Below are 20,516 nucleotides of genomic sequence, written 5' to 3'. Positions count from 1 at the left end.
AATGTCCTTCTATTCTCATGTTGCAGTATTCTTCACTTTAAGGAGCTGCTGCCTGCAACATACGGCCAGTATACCAAAGTCTTGAAAGCAGGGGCACGTGCGACGTTGCATGTAAGAGCCATAAACTGACCCCGTCTATATCTGTGACGTCTGCACGTACCCAAATCAGAATTTTCTGCTGCAGTGCATTTCAGACATCCGATCACCAGTTCCAGTAATCTGGCATTTGTTTAACTTCGGCCATCCGTTGTTGATGATCGCTTCAGGCTGTCCGCATTCAGATGAATACCCTTGTGGGTTTTTTGCTCATTTCTTTACCTGTTTCAGTCGCATGTCATCTAGGAAGGGAAAGTGCGCTTGTGGAAGACAAATTCCACACAAGGACACACATGATCAGTGTTTATTCTGCTTAGGGGGCAGGTCATGACTGTAAGTCCTGTGATATTTGCCAGTATTTTGGCCCAAATCAGTACCCACAAATTTCTGATTTCCTGAGCCATGCACTTGCTGCTAAGTGTTTAGGTAGAGTAACTAACCTTTTGACTTTAACATGGATATTGTACTCATTATTTATTTACTAATATTTAAGTTTGTTAATCAAGTATGTGAACTGATCCAGAAATAGTTTTTAGCCACGGTGTGAAAGAAGAGGCACTAGCAACTTAAATGTTTATAGATTACCTTCTGAATTATATTTCAAACCACCATTTATATCCAGGTTGTGATACAATACTTACATTTCAGTAACTACTATAATTGTACTTTTACATGAATGTGTATGTTGTTCAGGAGCTAGCAAGACTGTAGTTCATCTGAGTGCCTTCCATCTCATATAGGTGATTGTATAGATTGGTGTGAACCCTACCCTTTGCTTCACCTGTGTAGTTTAACCAAGTACATAGTTATTCCGAGTCTTATGTGAGCAGTTTTTTTGTTGGTTTTGTTTTGATGCAATAAAAACTTTAGAAAAAAAATAATGCTTTCACTTCTTCTAGGGGTATATTCCGACTTCTAGTCGAGTTCCAGCTAGAAAATAAAGACAACCCAAATTATACAGGTATGTAGATAAATTTATGTTTGCCTTGTCCAATACAGAATGTGTTAACTTCTGTGGTTTGCTGGGCTTACTCTTTATTTAATTTCTGACCACCTCTCCATTTTTCCAACTGTACCTCTGCTCATTTTATGCATCCTTACTACTGTCTTCATTAGGTGAAGGTTCTAACTTGGCAACTCTTTCTCTGCCTGTGACTCTGTCTCTCTCACTCTCTCTCTGTCACTGTCTCTCTCTCTGTCTGCCTGCCTGTGTCTGTCTGTCTTTCTCATGCCCTTTTAATTTGCTTTCTTCATGGTTTGCTTCCTTGTACTTGTTTTGTAATTCATTCCCCCTGAGTGACACTTGCATCCTGCATCACATTAAGCTTCTGTTAATAAAGATGAGCATATCAAAACCTATGCTCTACTTTCTTCTCAGTCTCTTCAGCATTGATAAATGAAGTTCTCAAGACTGTTTTTCAAGGCATTTTGATCCAGGCCTTGAATTATTTTGTTTCTTGTTCAGACAACATTCATCATACTGTTTTCTGGATTTTTAATCTGAATTGGGCAAGGGCTCTAGATGGGAACTTGAAACAGCGCATCATAATTATTTTTACTTTCTGCTGGGACGGTTGTTCCGTGTACTTGCTGGCTGACCTACATTCTCTGTATGACCCCAGTCAAATTTATTCAGACTGTAAAAATCTTAATGTTAAAGACAGTAAAATCAGAATACCAGGAACAAATGCTTGTGTACGAATATGGAAGAAACAGTTCCTCAAATGAATCAGTCTCCTTCTCTTCTGGGGCTGGTAGATTTGGCTTGCAGAGACCTCCAAGGATCTGCAGTGACATTCCAGTGGGGATGCATCATCTTACATTGAGGAGGCTTTGGTCCCTTTACTCTGAGGACCGTCAATTTGGTCAGCTGTTCCTTTCTCAATAGCCTCCACCCCTGCACTACCCCAGCTTCTGCCCATAAATGTTATCTAGCTTGTGCTGTATGAGCCAGAGTTCGCTTAATTTTATGGTGCTGTCCACCCCTAGGAGTGTTTGTCTTCCTTGTATCACTGGTAGATGTGAGATAACAAAAGGCAGGTGCCACTCAGTGAGTAGACTAGCAGCAATCAAAAATTAATGCTGTAAATAGAAAACAAAGATTAAAATGTCCACTGGAAGTCCTCATGAAAGACCTGAATGATAAAATAATGAGAATTAGAAGAATTTAATATGTACAAACTGTATCTGTAATATACATCTGTGTATAAGTGGATAGGTTGTCGCAAAGAGGTAAGAAGTAATCCGAGGAAAGTGAGAAAATAATCGGGGAGGGGGGGGTGATATTTACAGATACAGTATAGTAGTCTAATAATTTCTGCAAAGATGTCATCTGGACTGACTGAAGGATGTAGGATTAGTTTAAAAAAGTGTTTAAGGCCATGTAGCTGCTGGAGATCACAGGCAGATACATCACTGACAACAGTAATCATTGGTGGTGAAATTGGATAGGCTTTTGAGTTGTCAGCATTCCTGACTGCCTTGTAATGTTCCCTGAACTAATAAGCCCAACTATCAGTTTTTGCAACCAAAATAGTACATTTCCTGCAAGTAATACATTATCTGTTGCTAGAAATACATGAGAACTTCATAGTCATATGAGAGGGAGGGTCTGGACCTTCCCCTACACCATGGATAGAGCTTGTACTTGGTGGCTTTGGAGTCCTTGCATTGCCTCGTCAAGTTTCCTCCTTCCTTTTGGCATGAGGTCTTGGCTGCTTTTGCCACCTGAATAAGACTCTAGTCTGCTGAGCCCTGTCAGTCTATAGTTACACTGGCAAGCAGAGTATGAAACTGCTGGAAGCTTCTGCTTATATTCAACAAGGAGCAATTCTTCATGAGAATCACTATCCCTTGCACTTAAGTTTTCTGGATGTGGTTATCTGGGGATTCTGAGCACTTTTTAGCCTGTTTCACCTCCAGTTGAATGGTTGGTACAGCTCCAGCCCTTGTACTCCAGTGAGTAGGGGAGGAGGCTCTGGATGGGAGCTCTGCACATAGAGCTTGGTGGCCCTACATGTGAGGCTTCGTCCTGTACTGTGATTCTGTTTTGGTCTAGAATTTTCAGTCATCTGGCATGCTATTCAGATATGAAATCCCTAACACTGTGTTTTGATAGTTCTATGAGAGTAGTGCCTTTCTTCGCAGCTCTGCCTTCTACTCCCTCCCTCTTCTTGTATGAATACAGTCTTCATCCAGGGGCAGGCCCTTCCTCTTTTGTTCCTGTGTGAGACTTAGGAAAAACTGGAAGATGCAACAGAGGAGAGAGCTCCCATTTTTCAAGGTTGATGCTTTGGGAAGTGAACTTGTTTGCCACAGTGCATTGCTTGAATTTGAGGCTTTTACTCCACCTTAGTATTACTGAGAGAGGATTTTTATTCAGTTAAATGCTGGGGTTCATCCACCCCTCTACAATAACTGTCTTCAGTGCTTTCTTAGCTGCCAATGGTAGACGTCATGTACATAGACCCAGTTTTTCCCAGGAAATCTTCCCAGCTGTGGTCTTAAAATTGAGCCATTTGACTTTGTTTCCTCGGTACTCCGTCTGCTTGCTGGTCAAAGTGGTCTTGGCTCTTTTGCTGGTCAAAGTGGTCTTGGCTCTTTACACCCAGTTTTTTTGCCACTGCTGAGTTAGCCCAGCCAAGAGTCTTAAAAGATCCATGGTGTTACCTTACCAAATGACCTGTAAAAAGGGTACTCGCCTTACCGGTTAGGTATCCAAACCATAACAATCGTAACAAAGGAGTTTATGTCCCACCTCACCTGTCTAGAAAGGGGGAGTAGTTGGTGGGTGTCTCTCCTGCAACAGTGAAGAACATCTACACTTATGGATAAGCAGGACTTACATAACTGTACTATGTATTTATGTTCTTCTTTATCATTGCTGCACTAGCCTATGGGTAGAGTGCCAAAGCTTTCCCTACCTGAGAAGAGGCAGGATAAGGGTCCAGGATCCCCTGGAGAATGGTCCAAGCAAATCTTGTCCTTGACCTAAAGAAGAAATTCAGTTGGTAGTGCTTTGTGAGGGTCTGACCAAACCACCAAGTTGCTGTCTCTACAGTACTTCAGGAATCCACCCCTTTCCAGTATGCTATCAAAGAGGACAAGGCCCTAGTAGAATGTGCCGTGACTTTGCCTGGAGTAGTTATACCATGGTAGGAGTTGTAAAAAACAATAACAGAGGATAACCATCTGGATATAGTCTGTTTAGACATGAGTTGGCCTTCCTTAATCCCAGTACAGGATACAAACATCTGTTTATCCTTCCTAAAGTACTTGGTTCTGTCAATGTATTACCCAAGCTAACTTTGAACATCCAATGTATGTCGAATCAGTTCTATGTTTTTGGCTCTGAGAAGAAAACTGGGAGATTGGTGGCTTGATTGGAGGTAAACTCAGAAACAGCTTTAGGCATGAGTGAATGATTAGCATGTGATAAAACCCTATCCCTATGGAAAAACAGGGTTCACACACCATGTGAGCTTGCAACAAAGATACTTACCTGGCAGAACATGAAGTAAAACAGTTTTCCAAGTAATGAACTGCAAGTCAGCCTGAGAGGCTGGTTCAAAGGGAGTGAAAGTCAGTTTATCTAGAACAAAACTGAGATCCCAAGGAGGAATTTTATTTTATTTTATTTATTTATTCATCCATTCATTGGTAACTGGGATAGAACACTGAAACAGATGAATCTGTTTGAGTCTCCTCCCAGAAAAACATGGGTCTATATCAGAACACTGAACATTCAAAATGTCGAGTGTTCTAATATCGAACTCTAGCAATCGGAAAAAAAAAACATTGAACATTCGGAACAGTGAATTTTTTCCTTGGGAAAAAATTTGCTGTTCCAAAACACATAAATACAACACAAGCACACCAAACAAACAGCAATCCACACACACAGACCTAAACTCGTACACCTAACTCTACATTAAACTATACACACACCACTAACTATCCACTTACTTTAACCCAAACCCTAACCCTAAGGTCCGTCACTATCGCACAGTCACCTCACCCATGCCCTAACTCTAACTCGCCTAACCCACACGTCCACACAATCGCACACTTACCTGATCCGCGCCCTAACCCTAACTCACCTAACCCACCCGTCCACACAATCGCACACTTACCTGAACCCGACCCGTAACTTTCCACCAGAGCACTGAAAATACCGAAGCAACAGAAACGGACAACCGAATTCTTTCCCTAGGAAAGAATTCAGTTTCCTGTTACTTCGATATTTTCAGTGTTCGCTGAAAACGGGTCGATATTAGAACACCCGACATTTTAAATATAAATTACAATAGATCACCAAGTTCAATAGAAGTGTTATGAATAAAAACAAAATGTTGTGTGAAGATAACAATGAATCAGTACCAATAATAGTAAAGTACACAATATAAGGGATAGTATAAAGTCAAGGGATAGAACATAAAGTATAAGGGGTAGCAAAAATAAGGTAAGGACACTCAGAAATTAGCTACATATGATGTGGGAAATATGTCACATATTATTGTAAGGAAATAATGTGAGGAAGACAAAGGTTCCTGAGAGTTGAAGGGAGGAGAAGGGGATTAGGTGATGTGTCCAGAGAGAGAGCATTTGCAAACTGAGGAGATGATCTTTAAGCTGAGCACACAATGATGGGTGTGAGACGATGTCTTTAAGATAAGTAGAGAGGTCTTCCCAGAGTTTAGGGCTTAGGATGGAGAAGGTATGGTTAGTGCAATGAGGTCTGGTTCTGGGATGTTGAAGAAGTGGACAAAAGTTTTTAAAATGATTTAGATTGTCATTTGGTGCAGTGGGTGCTGGGTTATCAGAATAGGCACGAAGCAAAGGAAGGACAGTAGTGTTCTTTGAAGATCTTGTAGAGGTGGGATCTGTGAAGAAGGCTGGTAGGTTTGTTTGCAAGGGGGACTCATGCAACACTTCTTTCAGAAACTGCTTGACCGCAAATATAGAAGAAAGGGGGGGGGGTACATAGGCAGACAAGCTGAGATGGCTGCAAGATGCACCTTGATGGAAGTATATGACAAGTTGAGATTAAAGACAATTACTTGGAGGGATCCTGTACTGCTCACCAACTTTTCTTTGGATCTGCAGCAACTGTGTCAGTAGCCTTTGTAGACAGATTTAAAAGGGTCTTGAAGGAAAATGGGAGGTATAGGTGCTATATTAGGAACACCATTATCTAATAGATCATAAAATCTGCCCAGTTCTTGAGGAGTCCTTGTTTGCTCTCAAGCAAAAACATCCCTTTGTCTAGTAACAGGCTTAGCAAAGAAAACGCTTCTCCAAAATTAAATTCAGGTTCACTATCTGAAGTGCCAGACTTCTGGATGATGGCTTCCTTAGGAGAAATACCCCTCTTTCTGTCAAAATCCTTATCCTGTGAAAACACACACTCTTCTGTCATACCTGTAACAGGTACTGGAACAGCCCCTAAGGACTGCCTATCCCCCGGTCCATAGTGGCCATAAGAAAATGGTCTTTGGAACCACCTCTGGCCACACCAGAGTCACTAACCATAGGCTGAAACAGTAATTATACTTGCTTTTTCTTTTTATGTACAAGCGGAGTGGAAGAAGCAGAAAGAAGAATATTATTTTTCCACGATCAGGAATATTATCCATGCTGTAGCCAGAGAAGAAGCCTGATTACTGATACAGTAAGCTGAGTAACACTGAGAGAAAGGTAAGTTTTCACTTGTAAACAGCAACACTCTTTCCTTCTACATACTAGTAAATACAAGCAGTACACAGAAAATGGTCACCGACCTTAATCTTTTAGTGAGGAATATCATGGAACATATTACCTCAGAGATGAAAAAATATTCTAATTCTGTTAAAAACAGTAATGGATAGGAAAAATGCACATTCCAACTGTAAAAGTACATCCCAAATACTTAATAGTTTTATGAAATCATGTTTTACATACAAAAAAAGCCAAGTAAACAGAGCAGAAACTCATATAATCCCTGATAGAAATGGTATTCTTAAGGTGGAATACCACAAACAGCTGTTTTATATCTATCTGTCTCTCTCTCTCTCTCTCTCTATATATATATATATATATATATATATATATGTATATATATGTATATATATATATATATATATATATATGTATATATATATATATATATATATGTATATATATATATATATATATATATATATGTATATATATATATATATATATATATATATATATATATATATATATATATATATATATATATATATATATATATATATATATATATATATATATATATATATATATATATATATATATATATATATATATATATATATATGTATGTATATATATATATATATATATATATATATATATATATATATCTGTATCTATATATATCTATATATATCTATATATATCTATATATATATATATATATATATATATATATATATAGGGTCTATATTACATGAACGGACAATCAAAATGTCGAGTACAACTTAATGGACACACTTTTATCAAACATTCATGTAATCGGAGACTCTAAATGTAGAAATGTGGAGTTCTGAAATGTTTTAGTCGGCCTTGCTAGTGAGTGTAGCTTATGACGTAAACACGCTATGCAGTCCATAATGGCTAGGTAAGACGCGGCTTTACTTTTATATACCAATTCTGGGATCACTCTACATTGGGGAAAGGGCAGTTTCCCAGTAATTGCAAAGTGCCGTCTTACACAAGCGATTACCAAAGATTGCCCTTTCCCCAATGTACAGCGATCTTGGAGTTGGTATAGTTAGTTGGGGGGGTGTGGAGGATGAAGCCCCCCACTTTGTTTTAAAAGTAGATGTGTTTGTGTAGGTTTTTACGTGTTTAAATGATGCGAGCGTGTAGGTGTCTGTATGCATTGGTTGTGTGTGTGTGTGTTGTATGTTAGTATAGGGAAGGTGTGGGACGAACAAATCTTTAGAGTTTTTATTTTTCAGGGTTTTTAGGTTGCGATTAGATGAACGATCGATCAAAGTGTGTTGAGTATGTTGTACTCGACATTTTGATCATTTGTGCATCTGTATATATATATATATATATATATATATATATATATATATATATATATATATTTAATTTTTAAATAATACCACAACTATTTAATAAAAATATTTGAGTGGAAAGGATCCCCAGAAAAGAAGCTTTTGACCAACTGCTGCTCCTCTGGAGGGGAGTTAGAGCTTTGGCAAGCTGGCTGACTGCTGTGTCGTTGACAGGATACCACTCATAAGCTACTGTAGCAGTAAGAGTGAAGACCAGTAACATTAACCCTTTATAGTGTTGGCAAACATTCAGTTAAATCATGAATTAATTACCTAATTAAAACATTAGAAAATTTATTTCTTAGTAATGTGCACATTGTGTTGAAGTCAGAACAGATTGTAGCATCTATATGTACCTGTGCAACATGGAAATAAGGTTACACAAGCACATGCAAAAAGAAGAAAAATATAAATTTTGTAAATATTACGTTAATGATCAAATTAATTGTAGTTATTTTATGCCAGTGAAATCACTGAACTTTGAGTGATCAAATTTAGAGCTTAATCCTTGGAGTTAAACAGGATAGATAACCCAGTACCATAAAATAGGTTAGTGAAGAAATTGGAGATTTTAAAGTAAAGTTTTAGTTTTGCTATTTGGCATAGTGTTAAGTAACATAATTCACATACAAAGTAGTGCAGACGGGATGTAATGAGACTTTTTAGTATGAGGAATGGTATGAACAGTGCTGCTTAAATTTGGTGCATTCTTGTGAGTTTGGGGGTAGGTCTAATTCATTATCTTGATACTGAACTGAGTGATGTCCATTTTTCTGTCCACATAGATCCACTGCCAAAAGTAACTGCGTTGGAGAATTTGCTACCCCCCCCCCCCCCCACCCCCTGATGTGGAGACTCTGCCTCTCCACCCTTAGTCACAAAATACAATAGCTCCAAGATCACAGCAACTTAGAAAACAAAATAAGCATGTCTCTCTTTTCTTCAAGATATGATGCAGTCGCAGAGGTAGTATGAAATTGGGATGTGTTGGCAGAGGTCCCTCATTTTGGAGTACAGTGCCTGCAGAAAACCTGGGTATATAGAGGGCACGCACAACAGCATACGGTGAGAACCCGCTAATTGACATGACTGCCTGTCAATCACAATAACCAAAAATTCCGCACTCCAAGTCAGCTCTTAAGCATAAAAAAATGTTTATTAAATATCACATGTTAAAAAAAGTGTTATAAAACAAAACACCCATATGGTGAAAAATAATCAAATCATACCAGTTTCGGCTATGAGCCTTCATCAGTGTATTAAAGAATACAAAGTAGAATCAGTTAAATACTGTTCCCAAAAACTCTATTGGTCATTACAAATGCTCATTAAGGCCAGGTGCAAATAAAGCTCCTAACTTAATGATCCACATCCTTACGACTGCCTATCACCCAGTTGCTCTGGTATAGAGTTTCACTATTAAAGGCAGTAATCAGAGGTATCATTCTAGCTGAGTTTGGCTTTGCTTGTATGAATTTGGAAAGAGTGCAAGAAAATGTCATTTTTGGAGTTGGTTTTGGGTGGCTGAGTCAAGATTGCAGACAGTACAACACAGTCCACAGAGGATATCAAGCCCTTTCAGACTTGTGTGGTGTCTCTGTCTTTCTCCAGCATGCTACAGCTGTTTGTGGTTTTTTCAGGTAATAAAGTGTACAGTTGTAACTCACAAAATTAAATTGCAAGGGGTAGAGGTTCAGCTGGCATTATAGTTGCAGACTGGGTTGGCACAACAGGTAATAAGTTTCGTATCATTCCAGGGATATTTAAAACTTGCATACGTTTTCCCTAAAGTTGGATGGAGGACAAGAAAACAGAGCATGTTTGAATAATCTGAGATTTCTGGGGATGAAAGGAGGAGTGGACAACCCAGTGAGGCTCATTAGTAAGGAGATAAAAGAGTAATGAAGCTGTCTAAAGTCATAGTGATTGAAAGGCACACATGGTTGCATGCAATTTAGCTAAAAGATGAGTGATAACTCATCATGTTATGTTGTCCTATCTCACCTTCATTCTTGCTGGTTGGGTTCAGAGCCGATCCTCGGCTCTGACTCAGTCTCATACCAAAGCTCGAGAATGTCTACTGACTTGAGGCTACAACATATCCCAGAATGCCTAGCGGCTGTTCCCCAGCTTTCGTTTGCCACTTGAAGCATCGGGATTGTCTTCACTGGCTCAGGCTAGTTATTACTTTTATTATACATTTTTTCTGTATGTCCCTAACAAAAGTCTATTAATACCTTCCCTTACTAAGTAGTGTGCTCGTGTTGTTGTTTTCATTACTTGGGTGTATTCTTCGGCTGTTTCTCTTTAGGGCCCTTTTCTTCTTCTATCCCCTTAGAGAATCTGTTTAATTTAGAGGGTTCTTTCTCTTTAGCCTGTTTTTTTCTTACAGGGCTTCTTCCCCATTCCTTAGGAGTCACTGTTTAAGTTAGAAGCGCCTCCTCAGGTTGGAGGAGACTGTTGTTTAACTTAGAGACTTCTCCTCCAGCCTACCTTTTCTCTCCTAGTTTATATAAAAAAAAAAAAAAAAAAAAAAAAAACTCTCTTACCTTTGCTTCAATACTGTGTTATTGTTATTGTAGTTGGTTTCCTTTGGTCTCTTTTATAATGTCTAAAGAATCTGCTAAGGAATCGAGACAATCTGGGTTTAAAAAGTTTGATTCATGTATCCAGAAAATGTCTCTAACAGACAGACACACAAGTCGTGTGTATTTAAGAGCAGTCCACCTGCAGGATTCTTGCTCCATTTGTCATGGTTTTAGTGCGAGGGACCTACAGGAAAGAAAAAATAAACTTATTTTAAGAGGTTTGTTGAAAGGCCCTTTTGAAATGGGAAATGGTAATCGGGCCTCTAAATCTGACTAGCCACAAAAGTCAGCTTAGTCGGCTCCAGTGTCTATGCCGTCAAGCAGTCATTAGGAACAAGTATCTTTGGAGCTGAAGGTTATCGGTTCCGACAAACCTGGCCTTCCGTCTGTTCCATCTGAGTCCACGGAACCACCAAGGAGCTGAAAAAGCAGTCTGTCACCGTCATTGGAACCAGTACGCTCAGTGCTGCAATCTCCCTTACAGTCTGTGGCAGGTAGTCACAGGTCATCATCCCATTCCTCTCGGTCCTCCAGAAGTTTATCGGGTGATGATGTGGAGTGGGTGGTGAAGAGGATGCTGCGGACACGGACCCTGGCACAAATTCTTTCGAGCCCAGCCCATTGGAACATGGAGCCGACCACTGTATCTCAGGTGCCATCTATTCCTCCTCCGACTCTAACAAGTTCGGATCCAGAGTGTCGGGAAGTCGTTGTGCTGGAACCGGCAGAGCCAGTAATCACCCATGATATCTTGGCTCTGACGTCTGCTTCGATCTCATCGATGCTGTCTTCCATCAAGGGATCTGGGAGCTGACACTCACTTGTCGGGGAGTCAAGTCGGATGCTTGTCGGAACCGACTTTCCTACTCGGCGCTTCGGCACAGCTGAGTTAGGCACCCACATCAGCCTTGGAGCCATCCCCCTCGGTGCCGGGGAGATCTCCCGGTTCCTCGGGACTGGAGTCTCTCTCAGCCCAGGATCACGGTGCCTTCGAGGTGATGAGGAGTGTACTCTCCACAGAGTCTGCTCCACCTTTGGCTCCAGCCATTCTTCCCCCTAAAGGACCGGCGTCTACTGCTTCATCATCCCTCCATCATCCCCAGAGTAGAGAGTCAGTGCCTGAGGAAACCCCAATGGGTGGAACCCCCTCTTCCGACATCTCCCCGGAACATCCCCCCCGAGGAGGTCCCTTGGAAGAGACAGTGTAAGAGGAAACACATAGACTCCCTTGAGTCTGTCACTTCTGATACCAACTTAGAGGATTCAGAAGGGTCCCCACGGTTGCCCTCTGAGGATGTCTCTTTTTCAGACATCCTAGAGATCCTTAAGCAGAGGGGCGGCTGGAAATCCCTCTCCCCTTCTGAGGATGAGTCGGTATACCTGGAGGCATTTGGCTGTCACTCCTCCACCTCTTGGGTGTCTCCGCCCTTTGACCCGCTCCTGGATGTTGTAAGTCAAAAGGTGTGGGATTCTCCGGAGTCAGTGGATCCTGTTCCGAGGAGGCCAAACAAATTCATTGTAGCCCCAGAGGGTAGACAATACTTAACAAAGGAAGTTCCAGTAGATGTGATGGTGGTGGCAGCGGCCACAAAGGAGGAGTTAGCTGAAACTTCTGCATCTGTCCATCCACCGAACAAGGAGTCCCGTACGATGGACAGATACAGGAAGCGTATGTTCTCCTCAGTGGCCTTTACACTACAGTCACTGAATTACTTATCACATTTCACCCGACTTCAGAGGGCTCTCCTTAAAGAGCTAGAAGATACCCTACAAGGTGCTACAGCCCAGGGTTTGTCAGATAAGATAAATTCACAGCTTGCGACCTTAACCTCGATTACGAACTCCTCCATGCGCCTCATCTCCTATGCAGCTGATGGAGTGAGGAGGGCAGCAGGCACAGGAATAGCTCTTAGGAGACTTTCCTGGATGCGCCTTTGCGAGTTTGCTGAACCCTTCAGATCTTCCTTTATTGATGTCCCTTTTGATGACTCTTCCTTGTTCGGGCCGAAAGTAAGAGAGACTCTCACCAGGAGCCAACAAGATGGCAAGACTCTATCTGCCGTCGGAGTGCATTTTTCCGCCCTTACCATACCTTATCTTAAGGGTCAAAAAAGCAGAAAAATGCGGTTCTGGAAGTCCAAAAAGTCTTGTCGGATGCTTGTGGTGATCTTTCCCCCAGGGGCAGAGGGGGGAATAACAATGGAAGAGGCCATCCACGCGGCAGAGGGGGTCCACAAAACCAGGGCGACAGAGATACGTTCTCTGGTCGGCCCTTCCAGCAGTCCTGAAAGGAGGCCCGACTGTCCACCCCTGGAGGCAATCTGGGGAAGACTATCACTGTACCCAGAAGCCTGGCTACAATTGACTCAAGATAAATGGGTACAATCCATTATATCCAGGAGATACAATATTCCTTTCCACTGTCCACCTCATTCATCAAAGTCTATCCCAGACATTCCACCCGGTCAAAGGGATCACGCAACCCTAGAAGTTCAAAGGTTGCTAGAAAAAAAAGAGTCATCCAAGAAGTCCCCACAGACCACATTGGATCTGAAATTTACTCAAGATTCTTTTTAGTTCCAAAAAAGACAGGCGACAGGAGACCAATATTGGATCTCAGCAGACTAAACAAGTCGGTAAAGAAAGCAAATTCCGGATGGAAACACTGCAGTCTATACTCCCTTTTCTGGGACAAGACAATTGGATGTGCTCTTTAGCTTTTCAGGAGGTGTACTACTACATAATGATGGACAGGCGCACCAGAAGATTTCTATGCTTCCGGCTGGGAGCCAGTCATTATCAGTTCATAACTTTGTCCTTTGGTCTCACTACAGCTCCCAGAGTGTTTATGAAATGCATGGCAGTAGTCAAGGCTCATCTTAGACGTCAAGGATTCCAGGTGTTTCCATATTTAGATGACTGGCTCCTGACTGCCACCACCAAGCACCTACTAATCAGAGTGAGGAATGCCACCATCCATCTCTGCTCAGACCTAGGCATTACTATAAATACAGAAATATCTGCCTTGTTGCCATCACAGTGTATTACCTTTATAGGTGCAGAATTAAGCACAAATGACATGGTAGCAAAATTGCCTCAAGAGAGAATACAAATGCTACTCAGTCAAGTATCTAAAAGGTACAAGCAAAATTCGTCCTCAAGGTCTTAGGCTCAATGGCAGCAGCGATAACACTAGTCCCACTGGCGTGACTACACATGCAGATATTACAGTGGCTACTCTTCGCTCAATGGTCCATACAGGAGTTACCCTTGTCTCAGAAGATTCTCATTATGGATGCCTGCAAGAGGAACCTACTATGGTGGCTTCAGTAACGATGGGCAGATCGTTTGTACTTCACCAACCTGTCACTACAGTAACCACGGATATGTCCCAGATAGGGTGGGGGGTCATTATCTGGGACAGACTGTCCAAGGGGTTTGAAAAGATCACACGTACCATTTGCACATCAGTGTCTTAGAGATGAGGGCGGTGCTTCTGGCGTTGAAGCATATCAAAGCTCTCTTCCCATGGGGACTATTGCAATTCAAACAGACTATGTCGGTGGTATGGTACAGCAACAAACAGGGGGGGAATCAGATCCTATCCCCTATGTTGAGAGGCCCAGAGAGTTTGGCAATGGGCAATTTCTTCTCATCACTTTCTGACGGCAACCCACATCCCGGGGAGATCTAATGTAATAGCAGACTGGCTAAGCAGAGCAATTCTCATGCCTAATGAATGGTCCCTGAATCAGGAAGTTGTGAATCAAATTTTTCGCAAATGGGGCCAGCCTTGCTGCAACTTTTTTGCTACCACCTTCAGTGCAAAATGCAGCAAATACTTTGCCCTCATTTCCCCTCTGGGAGAGTCACCGAAGGATGCACTTGTCCACGATTGGCCCCCGGGAATTCTTTATGCTTTACCCCTATTTCCATTGATTCCGAAGGTTATTCAGAAAGCCAAGTCCTTGAGTTGCAGATTAATTCTCATTGCTCCTTACTGGCCTCGTCAGATATGGTTCCCATTCCTTTGACCCCACCTTCAGTAGGACCTGTGGATCCTGAACACAGTGCCAGATCTTCTGACGCATCAGTCAGGAATGTTTCATCCCCGCTCTTCAGAGCCTCAAGCTTATAGCTTGGTTACTCCACTTCCAATCTTAGCCAGGCTTCAGGAATTATCTCCTGTAGTACATCACATTCTGGTTTCCTTGCACAAAAAGATAACCAGGAAACTTTACGCAAGCAAATGGACGAGGTTCTCTTGTTGGGTGGACAAAAACACAGCGATCCCTTTAAAGCCCCTATACCTGCAATTTTAGAATTTCTAACATAAGTCTTTAATCAAGTGGGAGAAGTGGCCACTATACAAGTACAATTAGCCGCCATATCAAATTATCATGCGGGAGACCTTAGATCCAATGTAATGTCCCATAGATTATGCAAAACTTTCCTCAGGGGTACTTTTCCATTAAGACCACCCTTAGGAGAACCCCCTCCTCCATGGGACCTAAATTTAGTATTATCATCCTTGACCCATGGAGGAGGGGGTCAAGGATGATAATACTAAATTTAGGTCCCATGGAGGAGGGGGTTCTCCATGGGACCTAAATTTAGTATTCTCATCTTTGACCCTTCCCCCCTTCAAACCAGCATCCTCTTGTTCACTGAAATTTTTATCTTGGAAAACAGTCTTTTTAACAATTACTTCAGCTAGGAGAGTTTCAGAGTTGCATGCTCTGTCTATCCGCCCTCCATATTTGATTTTCCACAAAGATAGAGTTTCCCTCAGAACAAATCCTTCCTTCTTACCAAAAGTTTGTTCTGAAGTGAATTTAAACAAACCTATAGAATTGCCTGTGTTTTTTCCTAGCTATGGCAACAAGGCAGAATATAAGCTTCACCAACTGGATGTGCATAGACAGTTGCATTTTTACTTGCATAGGATTAAAGATTTCAGAAAGTCAGACCAGTTGTTTGTTTCCTATTCAGAAAATAAAAAAGGGATGGCAGTCTCAAAAGTTACTTTGTCCAAATGGCTTACTGAGACCATCACCAATGTCTATAATTCTCATAATAAAAAAACGCCAGGGAAAGTTAAAGGACATTCAACTAGAGCGGTGTCTACTTCCATTGCCTTTCAATCTAGACGCCCATTGGATTCAATTTGTGCTGCTGCTGCATGGGTTAATCCTCACACCTTTATCTCTAATTACAAAGTAGATGTGGTCTCTCAGAACAGGGCATCCTTTGCTTCCACTGTCCTGAAGAGTTTATTCCCTTGAGCCACCCAAGAAAAAGGTGCTGGGGACTCTGTCCCAACCAGCAAGAATGAAGGTGAGATAGGACGACGTAACATAAAGAAGTTATGTACTCACCATAACGTTCCATGTTTGTTGTACGGTATCTTGCCTTCATTCTTGCATCCCACCCATCCATTACCCCTCCTGGAGGATCTAGAGGACTTCACAATTGGCAAATATGGTCTGATTCTCTTCTTGCCTCTTTACCTTTATGACCAGTATATTTCATAAAATTTTTTCTGTATGTTAGCATACTCTAGGGAGTAGTGGCTCAACCGAGATCTGGGGAACAGCCGCTAGGCATCCTGGAATAGGTTGTAGCCTCGAGCCAGTATTAGTTTTCGAGCTTTGGTATGCGGCCGAGTCAGAGCCAAGGATCGGCTCTGAACCCAACTAACAAGAATGAAGGTGAGATACTGGACAGCAAACGTGGAACGTTATGGTGAGTACATAACTTATTTTTTTTGTTTCATCAACACTATGATGGAAGTTTGGTTAAGACTGTTCAATCAGGTTAGACGATGATAGATACTAAATGTACATGCTAGGCAAAATGAGTTAATGCTTGGACATTTTTATTGCCCTACAGAGGATAATACAGAGAGTATTAGACAATTTTTTAGAGCAGTTTCAAGATTGAGGGAATATATAAGAAAAGTATTGAGGGATGTTTTAATGCAACAGTTAATCCAATACAGACCTAATACAGGCAGAGAAAGTGAGACTACCTGACATTATGAAGTTGTTGAATGGTTTAATGTCAGATTATGTCTTGATATCTACAGAACTACATTTCCTATGGGTAAAAAGTGTACTTTTATTGTGAACAAAACTAGTAACCTGAAGAAATGCTGAGATAAAGTACACAATGAAAAACTGTAACCACAGCACTGCAGGACCCAAAGCCAGTAAAGGATCGTACCCTTACAAGGTTCATATACCACACTCAAAAAGGTTGAAAAAACGTATTTAATCCACAAATTGATTAAGCGATTTTGTTTCACCACGGAAACTTCATCAGAATAAATAAATAAAATATAGCCTTGCTTTAAATACTCTTAGTCATATACTGATTGGGTGAAACACCATACACATTAAATATCCAATCAAAAACGGCATTATTTAATAAAACATGTTCTACATACATATTATGTGTGTAAAAAAAAGGGGGGGAAAACACATATAAATGGGGTCATTTATAGTGCATGCTGGAGCCTTCCTGTGTCCTGACAGGCTGGAGCCTTCCTGTGTCCTGATAGAGTGCTCTTCAAACTATCTGGAGATATACAGAGCTAAGTATATTTTTCTGGCGCTTCAGAGTTGAGTACTGTTAATTGTTGCTTGACTAATTTTATATCATTGCTGGCTGACTTCAGAGTTGTGCACTGTTATTTTTGCTTCACTGTATAGTTTTTCAGATCTCTGCTGAAGATGTTGTTTTTCCCCTACACACCCTCACTATTCCTGTCTTGTTGTTTAAATTTGGAGGCTTTTGCAGTTGCCTGCCCCCACTGTAGATTTGATCTGGGACACTCCCCCCAGTCCAATCTCTTTACCTCATTCTACCTAATAGACTCCTTCTGCATTTGTCTTTAGTCATTTTTAATTTAATAACATTTTTTTAAACTGTTTGGGCTAACATTGCTACATACTCGTGTGCTAGCTTGCACTGCATTTGAATTGTTTTTACTGCTGATTTAGCTACTTTTCTGTATAAAAAAAAAATCGAAGCCTGTTTCCTACCTTTCCTGTAACTAGTGTAGTCCAGATACAGAGTTGCTGTATCCAAGACTGTATGTAAGCTTCTGGGCCCCCCAAGCTTTCTGTGTTGGAGGGAAGCCTTCTAGCTTATCAGTGGGAGTGGTAAGCACTAGGTAACCTATCTACCATATAAGGAGTGGTTCTGGCCCAGAAATTGTAGTTATTAGCCGTTTGGGCAGTTTTTCCATCTCTCTCAACTTTCTGATTTAAAAGCCCCCATTTACACTAGTTCCCCCTTTCCTGTAACTAGTTTAGTCTAGATAGATTCTTAGTTTTAGCACTTGAATTTGCTTATTTGTGATCAGCACTTGTTCAGAACTTGTTGTAAGCACTAAATAAACTACAAATTACTACAGGACTCAATCTTCCTCATTACCTAGAAGAAAACAGTTTTGGTACTTGCTTTCCTCACTTGCTTAGAGGAAAAACAGCTCTTGTACTCACTTTCCTCACTTATCTAGAGGAAAATAATCCAAGGGTCAGCTCCCAGTGCTCTCTCCTGTCTATCTGATGAATCTGGGCATCTTGGGGCATTTAGAAATTGCCTCATGTACACAGACAACCATCTCCTCCTACCACCCAACACTACAACCTGTGAGAGATGCACTTATCTAGCCAAACTGGAGGTAAAGCTCTCTCCAACCAAGACTGAACTTGACAGTCAAGAGGAGAAGGTAAGCACTTGCACCACACTCATCACATAGTCTCACTAAACCTACACCACCAAAATACGCACATAGAAACACAAAAACATTCGCGGAGGCTCTCAATAATAATCTGCTCAAGCAACAGAGACCTCCAAAGCAGAAATGAAAGCAACCTCCACCCCCCAACACAACCCAAATGACACATAGCCTGCAGACTCAGTGTGCCACTCAATCACAGCCAATAAGGCAAAACAACGTACCCAACACACTAGTCATAGGCGACTCTGTAGTCAGGCACACTGATGTCCCACTCACCAGGCTAAACAAGGAGAAGGTTATTGTCAGCTGCCTGTCGGGTGCCAGGATATACCACATAACCCACGCACTCAGGTCACTCCACAACAAGTACAAATATGACTCTGTCATTGTCCATGTTGGTGTGAACGACCTGAGACGTACCTCCCTGAACTACATGAAAAGAGACATGGAAGAGCTCTCCGATCTTGTAGCCCAGGCAGGTATGACCCTAGCCCTGAGTAGCATTCTGCCATCACCCAAAATTATACCGCAGTACAAGGACAAAATGATTGACTTCAACAATTGGCTAAGCTTCTGGTGTCATTCTAAAGGGATCCAGTATATTTCTGCCTGGGATGACATGGTCGACAGACCACAATGCTTTGCCAGAGATGGCCTGCACCTGTCACCCCTGGGATTCCGGGTACTGACTAAGGTTCTTGCCACCCCTGTAGTGCCTTTTTTAGGCAAGGTTCAAATGACAAATTCACCACCTTAACAGGAACAGGCAAGCAAAAACTGAGGGTGATGCTACTCAATGCTAGAAGTCTAAATCTCAAAATGCACTCACTTGAGGCACTCCTTAAAATGGAGAACATCCATATCTGTGCAGTGACTGAGACCTGGTTCAAGGCACCAGAGAGCACCCCTGCACTACCAGGCTATAAACTCATACCACATTTTTCAGCCATGTAACCTGGACCGGAACACCAAAGGCGGAGGTGTGTCTATATTCATTAAGGATATCCACACCTCCAGGCTGGTTGCTCAGCATAATGGAGCCAAGGTTATCTAAGTGCAGCTAACTCTGGGTAAAACTGCAGTCCAAATTGTAGCTTGCTACAGATCCACCACCATGCGCCAGGATTCCCACTCCTCTTTTCTTGATGTACTGGAAAATATTAGGGTTCAACCAAACACCCTAGTAATGGGCGATTTGAACTACCCCACCATTAACCGGGAAAACTACTCATGTACCAACTCCTTCGCTCAACGCTTTCTGGAATTCATAAACTCCAATGCCCTGGATCAACTTATCCACACCCCCACCAGGGGCAACAATATCCTAGTACTAGTCATTACCAGCATGAGTGACTCGTGTTCCACACCTGACGTCAACGCCTCATTGGTCTGATCCGACCATAAGCTAATTACCCTAGATATCCACGTCCTGCCCCCACCCCCCATTAAGGAAACCACAGTAAAATATTTCTCCAAAGCCAACTTCATGCTTCTTAAGATAGAAGTGGTGAACGTCATGACATCAGTGCAGATGGACAATACAGTTACGACTACTGAATCCTACACAATTGCACTTTATAAGCACTTACATGAGTGCAAAGATCATGCTATCCCAAACAGAACCAAGATGCTAGCCTCCAAAAAAAAGGAAACCAATCTGGTGGTCCCCTGCCATAAAACTGTACAACAGAAGGAAGAAACTGTTGCAAAAGAGAGTAAAATCCCATGAGTGGAGGAGCTCCCTGGTCAGCCTCAGTAAGAAGCTGCGATCCCTCATAAAATCCTCCAAAGCTAGTTACGAAAACAAAATCACCACTGATTCTAAAGACAACCACAAAGCATTCTATAGCTATGTCAAGAAACTGAATGGCAACACTCAGATCTGCTCCGAGTTACAGCACAATGGCACTAAATATACAGATCCAACTGATATTGCCAACATCCTGGCAGATAGGTTCAGTGCTAACTTTACCCCCCTCTCATCCCCTAAAGAGCCCATCTCTATACCAG

At 41.6% G+C, this 20,516-nt stretch overlaps 1 protein-coding gene across 1 annotated transcript in view; it reads left to right on the top strand.

Moving 5' to 3' along the window:
* The window catches only part of ORC2 (origin recognition complex subunit 2), an 829,308-nt gene that overhangs the window by 695,730 nt on the left and 113,062 nt on the right, over positions 1–20,516 (top strand). The window contains exon 15 of the mRNA XM_044075702.1: positions 996–1,057. Coding sequence (XP_043931637.1) covers positions 996–1,057 — 62 coding nt within the window. The remainder of the gene's footprint in view (positions 1–995; positions 1,058–20,516) is intronic.

Source organism: Protopterus annectens, chromosome 6.part1 (genome assembly GCF_019279795.1).
Source record: "Protopterus annectens isolate FY-2018-M chromosome 6.part1, PAN1.0, whole genome shotgun sequence".
NCBI lineage: Eukaryota > Metazoa > Chordata > Ceratodontiformes > Protopteridae > Protopterus > Protopterus annectens.
The sequence above is the reverse complement of the archived record's forward strand: the minus strand, read 5'-3'. Positions and strand labels throughout refer to the sequence as shown.